Source organism: Narcine bancroftii, chromosome 9 (genome assembly GCF_036971445.1).
Source record: "Narcine bancroftii isolate sNarBan1 chromosome 9, sNarBan1.hap1, whole genome shotgun sequence".
Lineage (NCBI taxonomy): Eukaryota > Metazoa > Chordata > Chondrichthyes > Torpediniformes > Narcinidae > Narcine > Narcine bancroftii.
The window spans coordinates 76,859,890-76,884,914 of NC_091477.1; the positions used below are offsets into that span (position 1 = coordinate 76,859,890).

Below are 25,025 nucleotides of genomic sequence, written 5' to 3' on the forward strand. Positions count from 1 at the left end.
GCATTGACCTTGAGAGAAGCGCATTGTGAGAAGCACATTGACCTTGTGAGAAGCACATTGACCTTGTGAGAAGCACATTGACCTTGTGAGAAGCGCATTGTGAGAAATGCATTGACCTTGTGAGAGGCGCATTGTGAGAAGACTCTTTCCTGTCTGATCCTTTGTTTTGTGTTGCCTTTGAGATGACTGCAGTGGGGATAAGACTTCATCCATTTCCTCTAGAATGTGTGCCTTTGCAAAGAATGCAAGAAGGTCTGGAAAGGGATGCAGTGGCCTTGGTAGAATTTATCCTGAGCAGACGTGTACCGGCTGTTCCCATGGTCCATATTGAAACAAGCACCAACTGCAATTGGAGGACCATCAACTCATTGAAAGATACCCTCAGGTGTGCCTGAAACATACTGAAATTCCAATGGAAAGAACTGCAGCAGCACTGTGGAAAGTGTACTTATTGGTTGCATCACAGCCTGTTTGCCAAATCAACTGCCCAGGAATGCATAAGGTAGTAAGCTCAGCCATATCCATCACTGACCTCCCATCCATTGCAGACATCCACGTGAGGCGCTGCCTCAAGAAGGCAGACAAAGTCGTATAAATCCCCGATAACCTTGGTCACAACGTCCTCTCACTGTTATCTTCAGACAGAAGACACAAAAGCCTGAAAACCAGCAGCTCTCAGTTCAAGGACAGATCCATTCCAACAGCTATCAGTTTCTACAATCTCCCCTTGTTATACTAATCAGGGACTGCTCTGACACCACAAAAGGACTGATTGCACTTTTGCGTCACTTTGCTTACACTTGGATTTCTGTGAATATTTACACCCATGTTATGTATTTATTGTCCCTTTTAATTTAATCCAATTAGTTTACTTTTGTACTTTTTCTTTATAAGTACACATTTGCTGATTTTGTCCGATTTGTAGATGGTACAAATGTGTATGACAGCAAACTTATCATCGTCATAATATCAGGACTGGAGAGCCTTTACCTGGAACTTCCTTCACTCATTGTCTCCTCATCAATTTCAGAGAATGGGGAATTAAATTCACCCCCCCAAAAATAAGACATATTTTAACATACTTGCCAAAGGTCAATAGAGAAAGGGATCAAGCTAGCCAGAAGTTTAAAACCGATTACAGGAGTTTTTATAGATAATTAAAATAATGTAATTTCCATTGGTTCCATAGAAAATAAGTCTTGGAAATTAACAATGGGACACGAGGAAAAGTCCGATAATTTATAACAATATTTCCTGTCAGTCTTCTCTACAGAAGATTTGCTTTAGATTCTGAGACATTCCAGCGTTCATAACTGAAGCTAATGAAGAGAATTATCCAACCCACTCCAAGTGCTGGACCAATCTACCCCGCCACAGTGTTGAAACGAAGATAAAGCTCCATCTTTTATTCCCTACAGGGTTACGTGAAGCAGTGCCGAAAAAGAACGGACATGTTCACAGAAGAGCAGCTGCGCATCATTTTTGGGAACATTGAAGACATCTACAAATTTCAGAAGAAACTTGTTAAAGGCCTGGAAAAGAAATTCAACAAAGATGAGCCCCATCTGAGTGAGATTGGCTCCTGCTTTCTTGAATTTGTGAGTAATTCTGGCCATTTCATTTAAGAAGACGCTTTAATTTTTATAAATAGTGATTAAATTCTTCCAATGGCTTTTGAATCAGTTACTCTGAAATGTTTAGAAGAACTTGTATCCATCAACTACCATCTTTGCTTCAATCACTTCACTCAGGACTGAGAGCCTCTCAGATGAGCTTTTACTTCTATTCATCTGTTGACTTTTCTGTATTTTTTTTTAACCAGCAGACAGATTTCCAGATCTACTCGGAATACTGCAACAATCATCCCAATGCTTATGCAGAGCTCTCCAAACTCATGAAGATCAACAAATATGTCTACTTTTTTGAAGCTTGTCGATTGCTTCAGAAGATGATTGACATCTCTCTTGATGGGTTTCTGCTCACACCGGTGCAGAAGATTTGTAAATATCCGCTCCAGCTGGCAGAGTTGCTCAAGTACACCAATCCTGAGCACAGGTACAGGACTGGGGGGGGGTGGGGGGGCACTTTTCACAAACATTTTGGTGATGTCATTCTTGGGATTTGCCAAATCTTGGTGGCCAGTGGCAACTTTCACTTCTTTAATACTTTAGTGACACCCTTGGTAGTTGTTAAAGCAACTTCTTTCTTAGTAACACGGAGAGTGAGTCAGCACCTCAACACATCAGATCGTTGATCAATTAACTAAAGGGGAAGAGACTTGGTACCAAATAACTGGATTTTCATTCTGCTGTTTTTTTTTAGCTCCGACAGTATGTAGTTTCCCATTCTCATCAGAACAACCTAAAGATTTAAATATAGCAGTGAGCTCCCAGCTCACTGATGGATAAAAGCAAAGGAAGACTGAGTTAGGTGAGGCATTTGGAAAAAAAAGGCTAAAAACTAATTGCTAGTTGGTGTAAAAATGAGGACATTACGCTTCAGTTGGGATTGTTGTGCAGTGACTTCTGTGAAGTGTTTAAATTAAGGCAAGCAATGAATAGTATTGATATAGAGAGAAACTACCTCCTCTGGTGGAATTTTCAGAACAATGAGACATAAATGTAAATTTGAGCTGAACCACTTTGGATTGTAAATCAGAATTTTTTTTTCATACTCGGGGTTATGGAAACCTTTCTCCGAAAAGGTTGTGCATTAACCTCAAGACTGAGGTTAATTGAATTTATAATGAAAGATACTATCAAAATAGAGTCATGAGAAGGACTCTGGTTTTGAGGAAAGGGAAGGCAGGCTGGAAGGATATTTAAATGAACCATCTTATTTAGTCTTTACCTAGATCTAGAACTAACTTTTCCAAAATCTAAGCTCAGTGCGATGGTAGCTTCTATAAAACTCACAAAACGTTCCATTCATCTTTTATCATGTCATCTTAACATGCACAAAACTTGTTCAGTAGTGCAATACAAAGGAACACTAAAGAGTTGCATCATTAATGGTGAATTTTGAGGATGGCAACATACTATTTCTCAAGTCGATAATTAAATGTTCCATACCTGAGTGTTTGTCAAGCCATTGCAGTTGGCTAAAATCAATTTATTGTGATTAAGGCACAGACAATTCTCTCTCCATAGATATTGTCCAATCTGCTGATTATTTCCACTTGTTATTTCAGATTTTTGGATCTGCAGTACTTTGATCTTGTGCTACGTTGTTGTATTGCCATGTTTTGAATGATTTATAGATTGTAAATATAATTGAGTTGTCTAGAAGAGAAATATGGCTGAGTAAATCACAGTTGTATTTGTTTTTGCACCTAACCTTTTATCTGGAATTCCAAAAAAGCGGCAACCACCTAAAACTGGCGCTTTTTTTGGTAGATGACATCTGCTCATCAAAGATGGAGTTTGGCGCCAGACATGATCCGACGCAACCCTTGCTCAACTCCTGTGCAACCTGTCGCGTTCCACGTTGCTAATTAGTGGTACCATTACTTTATAAGTTCCCTACCCATCGAGCATTGACCCTTGCTCAACTCATGTTTATAAGCACATCGAATCGTCATATACTGATGCCTGGCCATTGTCCCAGCACTTTCAGTTGGCAGCTCAATGGCCATCATCACTACCCATAATCCCCTATGCAGCTGAAACCGCTGTACTAGTGCCAGCACAGGGGAACTGAGAAGGGGGCTGTTCCCCTGGCATTGGTATGTAAGGGGGGAGGGGAGAGAGAAAGACAGCAGCGTGACTCAGGTGGGCGGGCGAATGGGGAGAGGGGAAGAGACGGCAGCACAATTCAGGTGGGCGAGTGAGCGAGGAGTGGGGAGAGAGACAGCACCACGACTTGGGTGTGCAAGGGGGTAGAGGTAGCAGCGCGACTTGGGCAGGCGAGGGAGGTTAGAGACAGCAGTGTGACTCAGGCAGGCGGTGGGGGTGGGGGGGGGGTGGAGAGATACACCAGCACGATTCTGGAGAGTGAGCAGGTGGGCAGGCGGTGGGGAGGGAGAAACAGCAGCACAGCTTGGGCGGGTGGACTTAAAGGGGCCACCATTTTAAAATGATTCTGAAATCCGGAAGATTCCGAACAACAGCAGGTTTCTGGTCCCAATGATCCCAGATAAAAGGTTAGGCACCTGTATAGTTATAGAACAAATCAATTATGTGGTTGTATCCCCTGGAAAATTTCTGCATCAAATCTACGTTGATTTCTATCATTTAGGGATTATAATGATGTTGAGGCTGCACTAAATGGTATGAAGAACGTGGCAAAGCTAATCAATGAACGCAAGAGGCGGCTGGAGAACCTTGACAAAATTGCTCAATGGCAAAGTTCCATTGAAAATTGGGAGGTAGGAGAAAGGATGCAATGAACTGTTACCTTTTTATGCAAATGTTCATGATCTCTTGCTTTAAACCAACTTTGTGTGGAAATCACTATAGCTTATTGCTCAAGACTGAAATTAGTATATTTTTGGAATCAAGGTTAAGGTTGGGAAAATGAAAAAGTTAAATCAGGTTTCTGTCCGCTCCTGTTTCTCATTTTCTTAGACATCACTATAATTTCCCATTATCTACCAAATGGTACAATGCAATATTCCTCATGCGACCACATATCTGGGGTAAATTAGAGAGTATAAAGCACTGATGCCTTGTCTTTGTCTAGCTGAAGACAGTGCCCCAATTACAAGGCCTGTTTATACTGTAATCTGGAAAAGGAAAGGACTTCCAAAGTTCCATCATAATGAAGCTCTCTATGATTATTATCAGATGAGAGCACTTCCCTTATCTTTGAAACCTTCTTCCAGTACATGTTGGCTCATGTTCTGACAAGGTGAGAGAACATTTGAGCTGTGAGGATTAATTAATACTTAATACAGTTTCAGCTCCGAAAACCACTGCATGACATATCTTATTGTGTTGTCCTATATTATTTGCATGGTGAGCTATTTAAAGCATAGTATTTGGGGATATCTTGAAATCTTTTGAAAAATAAACCTTCCTGTTGTTCGAAGCTGTCTCATGTGTGCAAAGTGTTTGCAAGGTATACTGAAAGTTAACACTTGATATCAATTTAACAACTCAACAGCAAACGTCTTGTGAATTCGACAGATCAGAAAGGAATGGTGCAGCTAATGCCGTCCAAAAATGGTGTAAAAGGAATTTATGTTTAAACCTATAATTTTAATTTGTGGATGCAGAAGATAGACCGCACATGAAAGTTTGGTACTGCGATGTGCTTGCACTACTTACTAACAGAAATCACTAGGCCAAATAAAATACAAGTAGGTGTATTCAACCCCACATGATGGCCCCACCATTCAGTTGGGGCCATGACTGATCTTCTCATTTCAATACCATTTTCATTTTTTTTCCTATCCCTTTGTCCCCTTACTAATCAAAAACCTATTTATCTGTCTCAAATACAATAAGCTGCTGAGCCTCCTCAGATCCATGGAGGAGAGAGTTCCAAAGATTCACCAAAGACTGCATGAAAGAATTTCTTCTTCTCAGAGTTCTGAATGGTTCCAGATACCCACATCCAAGGGAAGTATTGTCCCTGCATCTACTGCCCTCAACTCATTAGCAAAACATTTTTACTTGTTTCAGGGAGACCATTCTTCTAAACTCTATAGGGCTAGACTGCTTAATCCTTCTTTCAAGGATAAACCTGAGGAATCAAACCGGTCAACCGCTTTGCATTCTCTGCAATGTGAATATGCATCTCCCTGAAGCCAAGGATCTTGCAGCATGAAAACAGGCCTTCTGGCTCAATTTCTCCATGCCAACTTTCTGCCTAAGCTAATCCTGATTACCCATGTTTGGCCCTTACACCTATAAATGTTTCCAATCTATGGACGCATCTTTTAAATGTTCCTTTTGTACCCACCTCTACCTCATCCTATGACTGGCCACTCTACATATCACTGCCCTCAGTGGAGTGAAAAAAGGGAACTAAATCTTTTGCCCCTCACCTGAAGTATTTTGCCCTCTACTTTTGAACTCCTCAATCCTGGAAAAAAAAGACTGTGAGTGTTTACTTATCGAGGCCACTCATGATTTGTATGCCATCAGCCTCTTATACTCCAGGAATAAAAATCCCGTCATATTCAGTAACATGACATCCTTGCTCCTGCATTGAATGCCCTGACCTAATGAAACCAAGCATGCAACTCCTTCATCACTCTATCCGTGTTGCTGTTTTCATGCTGTACCTGCACCCCAAGATTTATCTCTCTTAAACACTCTCCAGAGGCATTTATTGTTTAAGTCCTGCCCTGTTTAACCAACCAAAGTGCAAACCCTTGCACATCTGAAATCAATTGCATCTGCCATCCCTTGACACATTTTCCCAGTTCATCTAGATCATGTTGTAATATACCATCAGTTTAGATATCATCGGCAAACTCAGTAACCATGCATTGTCACCCAAGACCTTAATATGAATGAGAACCAACCAGACCAATTTTCTATCCCTGCAACACACCACTCGTCATAGACCTCAAATCTGAATAACAACCCTCTACTACTATCCTGTATATCTTACCTTCAAACCAATTCTGTATCCAATTTGCCATCTTCATGTGGCACCTTGTCAAAGGCCAGGCTACCAGAAATGTTTTAGTATTCCAGGTATGGTATCACACAGTCAATATATAATTCCAGTAAAATGCCTTGGCTCTTATACTCAAATCCTCCCTGTAATTAATGAATAATTAAACAACGGGTTTATTTCCACATCTATGAGAACAAAGTATAGATGCAATGGGAGACTTGTTGTAGCTTCGCAATTACCTATAGCACACTAACAACAATTCAAGTTTAAGTAACACAGAAGAGAGAGAGCAAAATAAATTTTAAAAAATGTCAGTGGTCCAAAATATTTGCTGGGCCTGTGGTGCAGGCAAATCCAACATGTTATTACTTTCCTAATAGCTTGCTGTACCTGCATGTTAATTTGATTTATACCTTAAGTCCTCTGAATATCACTAAATTTCAGCCTGTCACTATCTTAAACAATGCTCTTCATGTTTTCCCTAAAAATGTTAAAGACTTTAACCATATAACAATTACAGTATGGAAACAGGCCATCTCGGCCCCTCTAGTCCTCATTATTTTAGCATTGTTAAGGTGGTGCAGGTGACTTCAGCTTTAATGAGTCTATTGCCGGGGCAGGCAACCTTTTACCATGCGTGGGCTGGATGGTGTGTCATTGGTTGAATGGTGGGCCACACTGATAAACAAAATAAATACTCAAGCACAGACATGATGTAATTTAAGGTTTGGATTGTCTCTGCTTGGAGTATGTAATGTAAAATGTATGAACATTAGTGTTGATAATTTATCAAAAAACATCCATAGAAAAAAATTCAAGCAATGAGATCAACCGTAGTCCTTCCAAAAAACTATGATGATGCAAACTGCACTAACACTAGGTCACACTGGACCATTCTCCACTCCAGTCCATGCCCACTCTCTTTGCCTGCCTCCCTCCTTTCCTAGAATCGCCTCCTTGTACTTCAGTTGACTTAACCTCCTCATCCCGGAATGATTTCCTGTGAGTCCAACTGGTTGTGCCCCACTGACCCGGGGAAGCTTTGACTGCGTCCGCCAGTAAACATTAGCCATCAGCCTGTGGGATCCAGACACCAGCTTCACTCATTCGCCTGCCAGCACGGCGGCCTAATGATGTCAGTGCCCATTACCTGCGAGCCGCAGCTTCCAAACTCAATGGATGCCCGTTCAAAATCAGATCCCACTGTCCAACTGGCACGGCATCAATCGATTGTCTCACAATATATTGCACTATGTAGCCGAACTAATTGCTTTCGTGCAAGTTGGCAATGATGGCAGGGTTTTTTTTAAAAAGTGTAGCTAATTGCGTCAGATCCAGCCTGCGGGTCATAGATTGTCCACCCCAGTCTAGGGGGACAAAATTGATAAGCTTGTATGAAAATAGCTAATTGTTACCAGCAGCTGAAATTGTAACCATGGCAGTCTGAAGAAACATGAGAACAGGGACTCCAGCTGATGCTAGAGAACATTTTCTGTGGATGCATACATTTTTTCACAGAAAACCCACCCTCATGCAATTTTTACCAGCATTAAATTAGTTTGTACGTAACTTTAAACTGTGACAAATAGGAAATGTTCGTAACCTGGCATTGCCCCAGTTTAAAATGAGCCAACACAAGAAAGGTAAATGAACAAACGACATTTGTATCATTTCTGAAACAAAAGAACTGACCACTATTCAGCTCTAATATGATATACATTTCAGGAAATGCAAATACAAATGTTATTTTTCTTTAAATTTAGACCGATTTTCTTAGTAACTCTGAAATATGTAAGGAATTCCAGTTGGCATATGGATTTTCATTTTAAAGATCTTTTTTTTGTTTTACCCAGGGTGAGGATGTTTTGGCACGAAGCTCAGAACTTATCCATTCGGGTGAATTGACAAAGATTTCGCAGCCACAGGCCAAGAGCAAACAGCGAATCTTTTTCCTCTTCGACCATCAGGTGGTCTTTTGCAAAAAGGTAAAATCACTGTCACAAGGAATGATACATTCAGTTGATTAGTTGCAGGTAACATCTTAACAATTTAAGGATGCATTAAAGCATGGAATAATCTTCCCCTACCTTACTCAAGCAACCGGGCCCAATTAAATTGAAGACAGCTCTTCTTTAAAAATCTCTGTCTTAAGCACACCCTCCTCCACCTCCAGTTTAAATTCATATGGAATATTTTGGAGGATCAAGAACCAAGATGCAAAAATCACATGTGAAATGGAGAATAAACAGTTTATCATTCCATTGTAATAGCTATTAGACAATCAAGCAATAAGTCGGGCCTTGATGTGACCCAAGAAAAACTCCAGCTATCTTTGGGAATTGTAAAAATGCTCCACCTCCCTTCCAAAAAAGAAAGAAGTTGCACTGATTATGCTTTTTTCCCTTGACCTTAAGCCAGCTCGAAGTTGGTGCAGATTCAGACAGCACAGTAACGTAAGAAAAACAGCAGCCAGTTTCCCGACGACAGACTCCCAACAAAATGTAAAATGTTCATGACAGGTTGATCGGTTTTTACTTGTGCTAGTTAGGGATAAATATTGCACACTGCAGCAGGGGCAACATTCAGCTGAGAGAAAAGGGGAATCCTAAATATAACAGTGCACTGCTGACCATTCAACAGTTCCTTCGTGCACACTGAAGCTTCGGCGTAAATTTTCGCATGTAGACGTAGGATGACATCCTTCTGTCTGAGAGCTAGCAGTGCTGTCAACAAAAGCTCGGACAACAAATTACGTGGCATTATTGGGATTTTCTTGAATAATTTGTGTCTGAATAGAGGGCTGAAATTAATGCCTGACTGAGTCTTCTGCCTGAAAGTAGCTACAAATTGAAAGCTGCTTGTAAACAGGTAAAACAATGTCAATGGTGCTCAAAGCTTTAGACAAGGACCTTGATGATTAAGATAATGACTTGATTTTTTTTATTGAATATAATTATAAAATATGTAAAACTAGGTACATTACCAATTGTCAGAATTCCATTTGATTTGAAATGAGCAGCAAAAGTTTCTTCTCAATCCCTTTAATTTGCAAGTTATAATTATGGTATGGATCCTGAGTGAACCTCCTCATGCAGGTAAGAGGACGGTAACCATCTCTAAGCTTTTCCATCGCCTATGCCGATCTAATGGCAGTAAAAATATCTCAACAATTTTATTAATCTTGTCAGTGTTGTCCAATATCCAGCAGGCAAGCAGGACACTAATTTATCACCTGCAGAAAATGGAATGATCTTCCAAGCTAAGGCTGTAATTCAAACAAGGGTTGCCTGGCTCTTTGGCCAAGGATCAGACATGAAAGAGATTAAAATATTGGTAAATTCGTCTTAAAAATCTAATTTAAATTGGCACTTGGGGCAGTATTTCACATTTAACTATTTGGTCACACTGCTTGCTATGGCTCAAGCTGATATATTTCCACAGCATAAAATGGACTTGACTCGAGATCTATCTTTGTTTGATGGCAATAAATGTGCCACGCACTAACTTTTTTTCACTGCTTCCACTTCTGAAATTGAAGTTTCTTTGAAGCCAAATCAATGTAGAATAAAACAAGCAGACACTAATGTTTAGCATGTTTAATACTGCCAATTAGGGAATGAATTTCTAGGACGAATTTTTTATAGGTTCCAGTAAAGCAGAGCCCTTGATATTCAATAAGTTTCCTTGAATGTTTTTGATTGCATCTCTTCTGATTGTCAAACCAGCAACATCCAAACAAGTTTTGTTGTATTTTTTCATATTAGTTGAGTGAATCTATTTAACCATGTCTCTCCTGATCAATCCTGTGCTCCAGATATCCTTCCTCTTATCCAATCCCTCTCCTCATTTAGGGCCCCAAATTAAATTCTACCTCAAATGAAAATCAAAAATGCTGGAAATCCTCAGTGGGTCAAGCCACATCTTTGACCGGACCCCATTTTCTTTCCCACAGGTGCTGCCTGGTCTGCTGAGTAATTTCAATATTTTCTGTTTTATTTAACATTTCTAGCATTGCGTCATTTTAAATTCTACCTTATTGGCCATTTTATTTTGCCACGGCTTTGAATACCTTACATTTCAAACATATGCATATTTATGATTCTACCTCTGAAATATTCTTGAGGCACTTTCTCCAAACATTTTCCTTTGAAATGAAATATTCTTCGACTAATGTTGTATCATAAAATGAACTAATGAGATTATCAAAGGGGCAGAGGCAAGTTTAATAGATTTATGGAGAAGGATTCATCCAAGAGAGAAAGATTATTCATTCTATTCGAGTAGATATGATTCCTATTCTAGAATTGATTTATTTTTGATCTTGGCACAAATGCAAGGTAGGATTCTTGAAGCTGAATATAAAACGAGGAATTTAATTGATTATTTGCCTTTGTTAATAGCGATGGAAATGCCTGATAAGGAAAAGACGATTTATAGATGGAGATTGAATTCTTTGTTATTGAAAAGAAAAGATTAAGGTATTTTGGGAATTGGTTAAATTAGCATTAGCAGTGGTGTGGAAAGTTATTGCAATCACTTGGAAATCTGATATTTCTTTAGGTATGCCAAGATGGCATGCAGAAATTCAAAGTTGTATTCCTATGGAAAAATTACATATAGCTTGAGAAGTAAATATGCTATGTTTTTGCAAATTTGGCACCCGTACTCCTAAATATTAGGACTAAATTTGTAATAATGTTCTTTCTATGCTTCTGGACCAGTGAGATTCTCCTCTGAATTGTAATGAAGAACTTTTATATCTGTGTGTTAGACAACATTTCTCTGTGCAATTCTAAACAAAATCTTTCTTTCTATGTTTATTTAGGCATGTTATATCTTTTATATTAACTGCTCTGAGGGAGGAGGGTTGGAATAAGGGTGAATACCATCATGTATGTAACCTTTAATTTTTTTTTCTTTTGGAACCAGCATTATTATATTAATTTTTGATTACTGCATGTATGGAAAAATCTTAAATAAAATATTACAAAAAAAGAGATAGTCAATGGGAGTTGTAGGTTTTCTATGAAATGATTGATCAATTTCTGGTAGATTGTGAAACCTAGTTTGTGCGCCTGTCTCACAGGACCTTCTCCGTCGGGACATCCTGTACTATAAAAGCAGGATAGATACGGACAGCATGGAAGTAGTAGATGTAGAGGATGGGAAGGACAAGGACTTTAACATCAGTGTAAAGAATGCTTTCAAGCTGCAAAACAAGTTCACAAATGAGATCCATCTGTTCTGTGCGAAGAAATCCTCAGTGAAACATCGGTGGCTTCAGGCATTTGAAAATGAAAGAAAACAAGTTCAACTTGACAAGGAGACAGGTAAGAACTTTAACTATAAGCAATTTAAAAGTATGAAATACATGAAAATGGTTTTTGATAAGAAAATTCTTCCTTCATTGGTTCATTTTGAATTGTTGTTTTATGCAGTAAGGAGCCTTTGTTTGCCAGCTGTCAAATCATTCAGCAGGTAGTGTAATAAAACAAATAAACTAATAAACAAACAGTGATTGTGGGAGTAATGTTACAATAGTGATTACAATATTGTTACAAACAGTGATTGTGGGAGTAGTGTTACAATAGTGATTACAATATTGTTACAAACAGTGATTGTGGGAGTAGTGTTACAATAGTGATTACAATATTGTTACAAACAGTGATTGTGGGAGTAGTGTTACAATAGTCAAATAGTGCAGGCTACTGTTACAAAATCATAGAGCAGGGTACAGAGAAAAGTATAGTTAAGAACCGTGCAGAGTCATCAGCCTTTGCAAGTGAAGGGTCCATATAAGTGTCTGATTACAGCATAAAAGAAGCTTCCCTTGATTCTAGAGGCTCATTCTCTCAAGCACAAATTTCTGTTGCCCGACAGAAGGGAGGAGCAGAGAGTGTGACCGGGATGGAACGGGTCCTTTAATGAGTTGGTAGTTTTTCCGAGATCGTGGGATATCTTTCAGGAACAGATGATGAGCAAAGAGCAGCTTTGCCATATTATTAGTCCCCTGCTTCCATTCAAGACATCAGACACCCCATTGATGCTCATCACTGTGTTTTATAATTGACATTGGTTGATGCACAGCATTCATCACTTACTCATGCCCTTCTTCACAATCAGTTGCAGTGTATTTGGTGTTCTCCATCCCTGCAAGCTTTTCCATTGAGATAATTTCCAAGGACAGTTTGAGAATGCTCTTAATTGCTTTGGCTCAGTCTTTTCAACCAGTTCCTGATTCCTCAAGACTTCTTCATCACTGTGGGATTGGGTAACCCACAACATCTTCAAGGCCTTTATTGTCCTTGTTCCTCATTGCCCTCTATCATACTGGTACACCCTCATCTCTGCTTTCCTAAGCTCAAAGATCATAAGTAGGAACATGTTTTGTGAAATCTTGGTGAACCTTTACAAATATTGATGCCAAGGTGATTTTGTCACCTTCTTAAGCCACCCTGACAAACCTACCAATAACATATGAGGACTTCATGGACCTTTTGTCACAAAGATTGTGTTAATTCATTCATTTGCCTCTGTGGCTACCCTACCTTCCCTTTAGGCACCTGACCAAACTTTCCAATGCTCCCTGTCCTGAAATCATATCTTTCTCTCGAACCTATTCCATGATCTGTCTTGTTCAGGCTGAGTTTGTTTTATCCAAATCAGAATTTGAGCTGTAATAGTTCTGAGCAGGAATATGTGATCATTCCCATCAGAGCTGCACACAAAAAAATTGCTGCTGCAAGGCACCATCTTTTCTTCTAGAATTTCCTTCTCATAATTGCTTGGATTCCATTCAGAGCATTGATATTTATAATACTTTCTGCAGCTGCAGTGGTATTTATATATGGTGAGCATTACTGGCACAGTAGGCCACTGGTGGAGGAAATTAAATATTTAGAATGGAGGATGGGGTGCCAATCAAACAGGCTGTGCAATAGGTGCCTCGAGTGTTGTTGGAGCTGCCCTTATTCAGAAATTTGGAGAGCCTTCTATCACAATTGTTTTGCTGATGCTGCGGAGGCTTTGGTGTATCTGGAGATGAGTCCCCTTCATGTAACAGGAGCCTCTGCTTTACTTGTAGCCATATTTCAAGTAACTGGTCCCCCGCAGATAAATATTTTGCAATTAGTCCAGTGCCATCGTCTTAGTTCATCAAATTGCAATGGTAACAACCAAGCTTTCTGCTGCATTTATGAAGAGTCAATTGTGTTTCTTGGGAATGAATATTGGAATGTGTATTGTGATCCCTCCAAGAATAAATATATCTTGTTCTACTGGTGGGAATTTAAAATTGTGCTCATATGTATCATAATGCTCTTTCTCAAGGCTTTGCTATCACAGAGGTTCAAAAGAAACAGGCCATGATGAATGCAAGGAAATCACATCCAGCTGGAAAGCCAAAAGGTGATTTTTTTTCTCTTAATAAAATACCTGAACATTAAGTCAGACATATTAATGTAAGTATGAGTCATCTTTTTGTCATATACATGTACAAAATTCTTGTTTGTTGCAGCCACACGGGTGGCTAAGGTAAACCAACAATAATAGAAATTAAATTGTTGCTCTATGCCATGAAACAGAAAAAAGAGATATCAAATTTAAAGGGTTAGATAATAAATATTCACAGTTGGAGTTAATACATAATAAGAGGAACGTTTCAATAGTGCAGTCAGATCTTTTGGTGATCCCGGAGTAGTTCGCTAGGAGGCTCAAGAGCCTGATCAATGTTGGAAAGAAACCCAGAGGTACTGGATTTCATGCTTTTTTGTATCTTCTGCCTGAGAAGAGATTGTGGCAAGATGATTTAGATCCTTTATGATGTTGGCTGCCTTCTTGAGGCAGTACCTCATCATTGATATTGTGAAGGGACAGGAGATTGCTGCCATGATGCACTTGGCTATATATCGGCTTGAATTGTACAATTTAATAATTTATTTGGAATCAAATTCTGAGTACTTGGATTTGCTGATGGCAAATCTTTTCTAAATGTAATAGACAAACTGATGCAATGAGCAAAAAAAAAGTTCCGATGCATTAGATGTCAGGAGTAAAAAAAAGTTTATATTGCCAGAGATACACTAATGTTGACAATTCCAGCTGAGAAATTTAGGAACGCAAGATAGAAAAACAAAAAGGATATGGCATTCCAGGGACATGTGAGACTTGATCGGGTGAAGATCTCCACCTGTGTTATTTATAGCCATTGAGGAAATAATCAATTCCATGGCAATATACTGAAGATAACCAAAAATAATAATTTGAATTACGAGTTAAGAATTCATTGGGAATGCTATTTTTGTGCCCTTTTTTTTAACGTTTAAAGAACAATTTCTTCTTCAGTTTTCACCCAACCAGGATTACCAAAATTGATCTCATTGGTGTTTGTGAGAATTTTCTGTGTGAAAATTACTGCATTTCAGTGGGGAAAAATGATTGAGTAGAGATAGTATAAAACAAAGGATATTGTTCTGAAAGGGTTGCAAGAACAGAGGGAGCTGGGCAATGTATGTGCCTGTAATTGAAACTAGCAGGGCAAGTTGAAAAACTGGTTAATAAAATATGCAAAATTTGGGGAGTTTATCGATAGAGGCAAAGACTATCAAAGGCAGGGAACTCTTCACTGAACATTTGTGAATCCTTAGCCAGACATGCATTGGAGCGTTGTGTTCAATTCAGGGTCCTACGTTTTAGGAAGGATGTAAAGGCACAAGGAAGGATCTGTGAATGATTTACAAGAACAGTCACAGGGATAAAAGACCAGAATTACAAAGATAGATTCTAGAGGCTGAGACTGGAGTAAAGAAGGCTGAGGGAGATCTGACTTAAGTTTAGAAAATAACAAGAGTTGTACCAGAATAGATCGTGGGAGTACGTTCCATTTGGTGGATGTGCCATGGACAAGTAGGGCACAGGCATAAAGTAAAGAAGAAAATTAAGAGTGACATGAAGAAAAACGTGTTTCATGCAATGTCCAGCTAAAGTCTAGAATGGACTCTGCCAATGAGTTGGAGATGGATTCTTCAGTGGTCTTCATACATTTAAATAAATATGCGGTGAAGTGTGTATGTGTGGGTGTGTGTATGGATGTGAGTTAGTATGTGTGTGCTGGTGTGTTGCACCAAAAGAAGTATGTGTGTGTGGGGGTAGAACCAGTGAGTTGCACTGGTGTTGAGCCAGGACAGTACAATACACTGAATAACAATTTCCTGTGCTATAATCATTCAATTATTCTATTTTTCCCTGGATTTTAATGGTGACAGTCAAGAATTTTAGGAAATATCAAAATTAAGATTGATTTCTAAAAGTAAGGTCTTTCTCATTTACCTGACGGATGTAAATTTAAAAATAAGCACATCATTTTAGTTCTGAAAGAAACTTTTTTCAAATCATCAAATGCTTTTTTTTATAGATTTGGATAAAAATACTCTTTTTTTGCAATTCCAGTTGTGACTGTTGTAAAGGTAGTTAGTGTCTAGAATGAATAATGAATGTGTCAGAAATTTAGTGGGAGCTCTGCCATATTCCAGTTGAGGACTGGGAGGTGGGATTCTTAGCAACATTAGTTTGGATGTCAAAAATATTGACCTCCATTTTATAATAGTGCATTCAAACTTGAAACAACTCAAATATTACAGACCTTGTATATTTAAATTCTAATTGACGCAAGACTTCTGTCTCTTAATTTTCCATTTCGCTTGAGATTACTGAATTTACCAGTTGCATAAGCAATTCCATCTTGGCTTTTCAGTTTATTAATCTTTCAGTTAACTATAAAGGTTAATAATTTATGCAGTTAAGTAGTCTCAATTTTTAAAATTTTAAAAGTGTGTGACTTTTAATCAACCAGAAATCATTTACAGTAAAAGTTCAAAAATTCAGACCACCTCAGAATCCGGACTTCAAACTCTCAAATGTTTTAAATTTAGCAGGCTTTTGTGTGTGTGCATGCATGCATAAGCCCCACAGATGCACAGAAGCGACAGAAATGCACAAATAAATATTTATTTGTTTTATTGTCATTTGTATTTTATATAAAAAAATGTTTTGTTAATAAACTATCAAAATTTACCTGCTCATCTCTTCTTTATTCTCCTTAAATATGAATTTTAAAAATACTGCCCGAGAATCCAGAAACTCCAAAAATCTGGACCGACTTTTTCAGCCTGGATTTTGGGACTTTTACTGTAAATGATTTCTGGTTGATTAACAGCCGCATACTGTTGTCAAATGTCAAACCTGTAATCCTTGCAGTAAAAGAACATTTAGAACAGTTCTTTATTTTGTCTCTCAAATACAAGTTCAAGGACAATGCTTATGCGAACATGCCATGAAGCTGACAATGGAACCTCAGTTCAGCTCAGTTGCATTATCATCAGACTAAGTCTCTTAAGTGCCTTAAATTTTATCACTTGTGACTATTTATAGCTTGTTATATATTCCTCGTGGTAGAGCCATTTTTTTTCAGTAAAGCAATTAATTTGGCGATGGTACTTTCTGTAATCATGTCTCAAATTTCAGGTAAGTGCATCAACAAATAAGCCTCATGTACCTGTACTGCGATGCTGTATTGTTGTATGTATGTAAAGGGACTCCACTTCTTTTGATATATGTGATTTATATGTCAGCTTTTACACAATATCTGCTTTGTTTGATGTTTCAAACTTTTTCTCACTCTTTCATCCTTCCTGAATTCATGAACTTTTCAAAACATGAGATTGTTGCTACTCGTGATTGTAATTATATGTGTTCTATCTTTTTTTCTCCCTTTTTCAACTCACTCTTTTCTAACTCCACTGCTGTTTCCTGATCAAGATCTCCAGCAGCTGCTGAATGTGACCTCATCTCTGTCTCAGTCCACCACATGTCTGCATGAACCTCCTCCCCAGCATCCAAAACACCCACCAGCTCCTAAACTCCTCGAGACACCACGGATGTCGCAGGCTCGTCTTCTACTGCAGAAAGGGGGGGATGTGACTCCCAACATTTTACGTAGGGCTATGTCCTGGATGTCCACTCACAGCCGAGACCTGTTTCAATAATGCCAGACAAGGTGATCAGCCTGTTGCCCTTTGATTTCAACCAACCTAACTAACATGCAATGACTTAAGAATGAAAATTGGCCTTCAGGGTCAGCAGGAATTTTTGTTACATGCATCCTATTTTGCTTAACCCAGATAAATTTCTAAAAGAAGCTATATTGTTTTTTTTTTCACGAGGCAATTTCTGGCAAAGACCAGTGTTCTATAAAATCTATATTTTCTACTCCAATGTCCCAAGGTCAGCACAGAAATGTACCATTCAGACCATAGTGTCAGTCCTTTGTAAAATCTCAGCATTTAAGAAGTATCTGGACCAGCACCTGAATCGCCAAGGCATTTAAAGCTCAGGGCAAAGTGTTGGTAAATGAGAAGAGGGTAGGTGCACATTGGATGGCTGACATGGAAAGGATGACCCAAAGACCCAGTTTCTGTGTTATTTGACTATCCAACCAACTGACTGTGCTAGGATGCTATCAGCCAAAGTACTGTGCTAAGATTAGGATTTTCTTGAAGAGTTGTGTCTAAGTAGAGTCTTGTAACTATTGTCTGAATAGGCTTTCTGGCTGAAAGTAGCTAAAGCTACTTGTAAGTAGGTAAAGCAACCAAAGTTGCTTTACCTACTTACAGGGTTCCTCGGGGCACATACAGGGAGGATGCTTCTCAGAGATTACCATTTCAAAACAAGAGGCAGTCCATCTCATACCAACCTATGTCATTGTCGGTGCTTCAAATAAGGATCCTAATTAATAATTTAATGGTTTCTTTCAAAGTATATATCTTGTTTTGAATATAATTTTAAAAATGTTAAAAATAAGGAATTTTAGTAGTGCACCAGATATTTAGTAGTGCACCAGATATTTAGTAGTAGCCCTGACTTAGGCCTATGCCAGTCTTGGAACCAGGACTTCTGTGAGGAAATGCAGATAAGCCTCTGCATGAGCTTTGGCTCCCTATCATCAAGCTGGGCATGCTGAGTATTTCCAGAATTTTGGTTTTGCATTAATTAATGTTCAATGTTCAGTTGTATTAATATAGTAATAATATATTTTCCCTGAGCCAAACAGATAAATTAATCACTGCAGTAAAGGAGACCTACAGAAAAGTCGGTCCATAAATGGTTAAATAGGATTGAACAGACTGGTTCCTTGGAAGCTGAGTTTGCACTATGAGTAGAGATTGAATGAGCTAGGCCTGTACTTTCAAACTTTTTGTACACTGGGTACATAGGGGCAGGATACTTTCTGGTGGAGAAGTCTTAAACCAGAGATCCGCACTTCAAAACAAGTAAATCTCGCATTAACCTGATGAAAAAGTTAGAGGAGAGTGGAAATCTGTATCGAGAACTCAAACAGTGAAGATTTTCAAAACAGAGATTAATAGACTTCTAAATATCGGGGGAATCAGGGACATGGGGATAGCGCGGGTCAATGATTCTTTTTGTCTTTGAACTGATTCTCAGTTACAAGATCAGCCATGATCCTAATGAATGACAGAATGACCCACTCCTGCCTGTGTTTCATATGTAACATGAACCCCTTTTAGCTTCCTCACCCTACTATAGACAAAATACCTCTTCAATAAAGCTCCAGTAAAGCTGGCCGCCATGTTCATAAGATCTAATGCCTTTAATCAAGCTTGCTTTGTAAATTCCACGGTTTTGAAACTATGTGGACTTTTATGTTCTTTTATTCATGTGAAATCATGCATAAATAGTAGGAGGAGATTTTGTATCTGGTGAGTTTTGCTTCTTTAGTTTCACACCATTTAAAACTATTGACATAGAGTAAGATTGCTTATTGGGGAAGGACTGTGATTGAAACTCTGCCGAGATTGTAGAAAATAACGCGATCCGTAGAGGACTTGACAGGCGACTGCCAAAGTGGTTCCCTTGGGCAAGAGTTCAAACTCGGGAACGCTCTCTGGAGAAAGGGGTTGCCCATTTAGACCGGAGGGAAATTTCTTTCAGCAGTCAACTGCGCGATTCTCTTTCTCTGACTCCTGTGGATGGCTAGTAATGAGTACCTTCAAAGCTGAGACCAATACATTTTGGACACAAGTGGTGGCTAAGGAGTGATTATGAGGCCAGACTTGTTAAGTTTACATGCCACTGCAATTCCCCAAATTTTCAAGAGACATTATTGGTTTATATTGTCCCACTACAGATCAGTATTTGGGGATAGTTCGCTAATGGTCTTCTAACCCAAGGGAGATGTCGAGGTGAATAGTGGAGGAGAATGATGAAGTAAATCATATGATGGGATGACACAGAAGTGAAAAGGAAGCCCAGAAGCATCAGTCTAGATCAGTTGTGTTAACTGCCCTAATTTTATTCTATAGGTTCTGCACAAAAATCAAATTTCTAATTCTATCCAACTTATAAAAATTCACCAATGCCGCGGTCCAAAAGACAATGTTCATTGCCTTCCTCTTGGAAAAGAAATGTTAGTCCTTAAATTCATTCTTTAACCTGAGAAAGTTGTTTAATTAACCTAAGCTGTGGATATTACCAGGACAAGTAGAACAGGGCAGTGTAGTCATGAACCTTTCTCAAACATAGGATCAAAGAAATGACACAGTAGGTACTTTTATTGAGGATCAAAAGCATTTGCATCTGCTCCTGTATGTGAATTCTAATCACCATCTTTCCTCCTTTCCTCAGCGGTAACAAGGCCTTACTATGACTTCCTGACATTGCGGCAGAAACATCCAATGTTACCGTCAACCATTCCTCAACAGCAGGTGTACATGCTGGCTGAACCCAAACGAAAGCCATCCAACTTCTGGCAGAACATTGGGAGACTGACACCGTTCAAGAAGTGAAGGGACAGTTTTGTGAATTGCCTTTCCAAGGGAGCACTTTAGCAACTAGTTGCAATGAGAATGAATGAGTGCTCTGTGGGTTTTCGATGCAACGCAGGCGGTACTCTGACGTGTAGGCAGTCTCCGCAATAAGAGAAGATGGCATCTTCTTGTCAAGTGACTTTCATGGTCAGATAACCTCATGATAATCTGACAGTGCCAGTTAAAGAGCTGCCTATAATGTATACTGAAGTTGACGACAATAGAATTCCACAAAACAAGCGTTTTTCTTTTCTACTTTGCACACAAAGATTCATAAATATTCAAGGGGGAAGCTGAATCTTTACAAAGAGTATAGATTTCTACTGAGCATTTTGCAAAAATTGGTAAAGATATGCAAGCACTAAGCGACAGCAAAACTGTACTGTGAAAAGGCAATTTTCTAGAGACCTCAAATGCTAAAGTGTCGCCTTCCTCTGATTTTTTTCCCCCCACTGGAATGAAACACTGTGTGTGCCTACATGCAAGGAATGCATATTACTGAAAACACTTCATGAACTTGAACAGAGCTATTTTGGAATCTTTTTGCCATTTTTTTAGTGGGAGCAAACCCAACTGAATTGAATTATTGAGGGCTCCTGGATAGTAAACAGTGCTGCCTGTTGCTGGGCTCCTGTTGGGAGTTTACGCCAGTAAAGAGAATTCAGAGCAGTGGCTACAATTAAACTGTCGGTCTACCATCGATGTTTTCATCTCTGGTGCCCAGAGTTTCAATCAACACAAGCAGTCAAGATAAAGGGTTTTTTACCTTTCTTGCATTTGTGGGATTTTAAATAAAATTTAGGGCACATTTTGAGGTCAACGCCACACTCACAGCTGAAATGATAGTAAGTAGTCACACCCTCAAGTCTGTACAGTATTACCTTTCTAGCAAGATAGAAAAAGGTTACATTCAATCAGTGTATAGGAGGAGAGAGTGACACAGCAAGTTGGTATGTCCTAATGTTTATAAAAGAGTTGTGTAAATATTAACCAAATGATTTATTTATGTATATTGAATTCATTGTACTTGCTGTTTGGTTATTCCTCATTCTTTCCAGTACAGATGCCTTATTAAGGAATGCACTTCCCCAATTGCTTGTCTCTTCCTGCCCTGACCTTTCCCTCAGTGTCGAAGTGATTTCTTTTGCACACAAAATTTCAAACATTCTTGTGAGCAAACAAATGATAATAGTGATTTGGATTAGACGCTGCTGTTCTTGTTTTGCAATCGAGCCTACTCCCTAGGTTTCAAGATAACTTTATGAAAAGAGAAGCTAATAATTTGGAGGACAAGTTATCAAATCAGACTGTAAATAAGAAGAATGAACATACGCACGGTGAATCATTCTTGGACACTGAACCATTGGTCCCAATCCCAAACTGGGGTGACACCACAGGGATTTTAGTGAACTCCAGTGCGGGCCAGCACCCAAAAATTGGGATTAGCGCAAGAATCTACAGATGCACTTCATATTTTCTATTATTCCAGCAAAGTGATATGATAAAAAAGAACAGATGTGGCGGCATAAACAAAATATCCAAGCAGATAATATTGAAGGGGATGAAAAGTGAAATGAAAGTGCAGAATTCATCCCCCCCACTTAAATATATAAATAATGGATTGCCCGCATCGCATTAAAAGTTTTAGACTTCGATCATTCTTATTCCCTTTTTGCATGATAGCTTTGATCAGTAATGGGCTCAGCAATGTTATAATGGACGGAAGCTTGGGCAGCATGCTCAGTGTAGCGGTTTGCCCAATGCCTTTACAGTGCCAGTGAATCGGGACCATGTTCTCCCCGTGATTGCATAAGTTTCCCCTGGGGACTCCAGTTTCCTCCTTCTGTTCAAAACATATCAGAGGTGTAGGTTAATTGGGTGTAAATCATGGGCCAAAATGGCCTGTAACCATGATATATGTCTAAATTTAATAACTCAACCAAGAACAAAATTTTTCCTAGCGTATCCTTGACAAAAAACAGTAACCTAGATTGTGTGCACACAAATGTTGTTGGACCTGCTGAGCATCTCGATCATTTTCTATTATCCAGCCTATTAAATTTCTTCCCCTGCACCTTAAACCTTTGTCTTCTGATCACTGATTTCTCTTCCCTGCTGATTAAATATTCCACCACTTTGCTCATTATTGAGATAGTTGGAATAGTAATGAGGTGAAATGACCTCCTCCTATTTGTAATCAAGAAATCGGATGCCAGAGATATAACCATACCGAAGAAGCTCGGTCAGAGGTGTGGCTATTTTGAACGCACATGACTGCAAATCCTGCAAAGAATGCAGAAAAAAAAATCCTGTTCACATTATTGGACAGAATTCAATCCAATTATTTTTCAACAACATCTGGAGGGAAAGTCCTCTTACTGGTGGAGAACACCTGTATCTGTTTGCAGGCCATAAAGTGACTGTTAAACTAACATTATCCAGCATTGAAAAGGAAATTCCAAAAGGACACATTTTCTGGTTTAAGGATGACGTGAGGAGTTGAGTTTTTTTTGATAAATCCACTCAGGAATTTGACCAATGGGGAAAAAATATGATAAGTCTTGATATTAGGTTCAGATCCAAAACATTGACTGACCCATGGATGCTGTCTGACCTGCTGAGTTCCTCCAGCAATTCTTTGTCTGCTTAGACATTTGACCAAGCTTATTTTAAGTTTCAGCCAACTTTTGTTTGACTGGAGTTTATTGCACTGCACTAACTGCAATGCAGGATTTTAAATCAGTATGATTCCCCTTTGTACTATTACGAAGTAATGTGCCTAGAAATTCCAGTGTACTCAGATACATAAACTGCAACGGCAGAGATATAATGAGGCAATGACTGCTTGTCACACTATTACATTTTTGTGGAATTGAGGCTTTCAACGTAAGCTCACCTGTTGATTTGAAATTGTGCCATCTACCCTGGGCTGGTCTGTGTGATTGCAGTAGGTGATGAGGGATGATTATTCAGTCTGATGGGATGGCCTAATGATTCATGGAGGACTTGTACTTACCTTCGAGTCTTCCAGCTCATCTCCAGGGGATTGAGCCCATGTTTTCTTTGAAGTACCACATAAGGGACACCTCCTGGACAACATGGTCCATTCCCCTGCAGTTCCTCAATCCAGGGAATAACATCATCCCTTGGTACCCTGACATGGAAATAACACCAGGTTTGCAACAAAGACCCACACGTAATAGGAGTGCTCAGACATTTTTTGATTGGCATGTTTCGATCGGAAATAGTTGCAATCTGCCTATTCTGGGATAAACCTATTTTCTGTAACACAATTCTTAAAAAAAAGTGTTTGCTGATCCAATTTCCAGTCAACAGGATCTTGACATAATGTTTGTGACTTATTGCTGAGTTCCAAAATCCTTCTTGCTCTGGGCTTTCTGCCACTACTTTATCCTTTGTGATTTATGGCAGTAAATTCAGCCTGATTTTGTATATTGAAATACAAAATTGAACTACTGAACTTGTTTCAATTAAAAAAAATAGGGTGCAGTGAACTAGTTTTATTCAACGTGCATGAAGGTGAAACAGTCTACTTAAAGTGATTGGATTCAGATCACTTGAGGACTTTCTTTGAATGCTACTTGTTGAAATAGCCATTATTAATGCACTTCTTCAGAAGTACTATACTGGATTTGGCAGCCTTGGTGTTAAACCAGATCTTAAAATGCCTTGGTAACAATCAATAAGTACCAGAACGTTTTGTCTGCATACATGTTTTGCGAATTAATGCAAAATCAAGCGAGTCTAGCAACCTATTGGGCCTTTGTTGTGAGCTGCATGAATTGGTGGTCACCTGTGGAACACAGAAGATACAATTAAATGTTCATACCTATAGAAGAACTGCCTATTATTTTGTCTGTGGCTTTGGATTAACTATCAGGCACTACAATGTTTTAACAGTATTTTTGAAACCTGTGGTGTAGCTTTTAAATTACTACAATACTAATATATTCAGTTCATTCATGGTCATCAAGATAATTGGTCATTTCTTTTTGTACATAAAATGTTCATGATTTGTCAACCAATTTTGTAGCTCTTATGCTCCAGGAGAAATTAAGTTTATGGACTCAGTTTTTGTTTATTTGATGTGCGCTAAAAGCTTGTGATATGCAAGTAGAATTTACTGAAAATTACATGACAGTGTTTGTAAAAATTTCTCTTCGTACGTGGATGGTTGTTTACATAAACGCTTCAAGCACGATGTGAGGAATAAAATGTTTTTATTGTGCCAATAAAACTGCTTGATATGTAAAGCCTGTGTTTTATACAGGCCTGTGTTCCACTGAGTATCATTTCAAAGTGGCTGTGATTAGAAACTCAGTGTTTATATTTTCTTTGTTTTTTTTTGTGAGAACTTTGTGAGAGGGAAAGCAACAAATGCTGGAACTATGTGGCAGCTTGGTCAATACATGGATCAGAACAGAAAGTATTGTTTCAGAAATATGGTTATTCCCACCCTCTTGAAAGTCATATAGTCATAAAGTATGGAAATTGTCCCTTTAGTCCAACTTGCTCACGCCAAGCAAAATGTCCCAATCAAATTAGTACTGT

The 25,025-nt window shown here is 38.8% G+C and overlaps 1 protein-coding gene across 1 annotated transcript in view; it reads left to right on the forward strand.

The window, feature by feature from the left end:
• Positions 1–24,727, forward strand: part of LOC138742308 (uncharacterized) — a 141,572-nt gene extending 116,845 nt beyond the window's left edge. The window contains 8 exon segments of the mRNA XM_069896563.1: positions 1,419–1,598; positions 1,823–2,055; positions 4,237–4,366; positions 8,424–8,555; positions 11,657–11,900; positions 13,900–13,977; positions 20,272–20,372; positions 20,375–24,727. Of these exon segments, the coding sequence (XP_069752664.1) occupies positions 1,419–1,598; positions 1,823–2,055; positions 4,237–4,366; positions 8,424–8,555; positions 11,657–11,900; positions 13,900–13,977; positions 20,272–20,372; positions 20,375–20,500 (1,224 nt within the window). The 3' untranslated portion in view covers positions 20,501–24,727.
• The last annotated feature ends 298 nt before the right edge of the window (positions 24,728–25,025 follow it).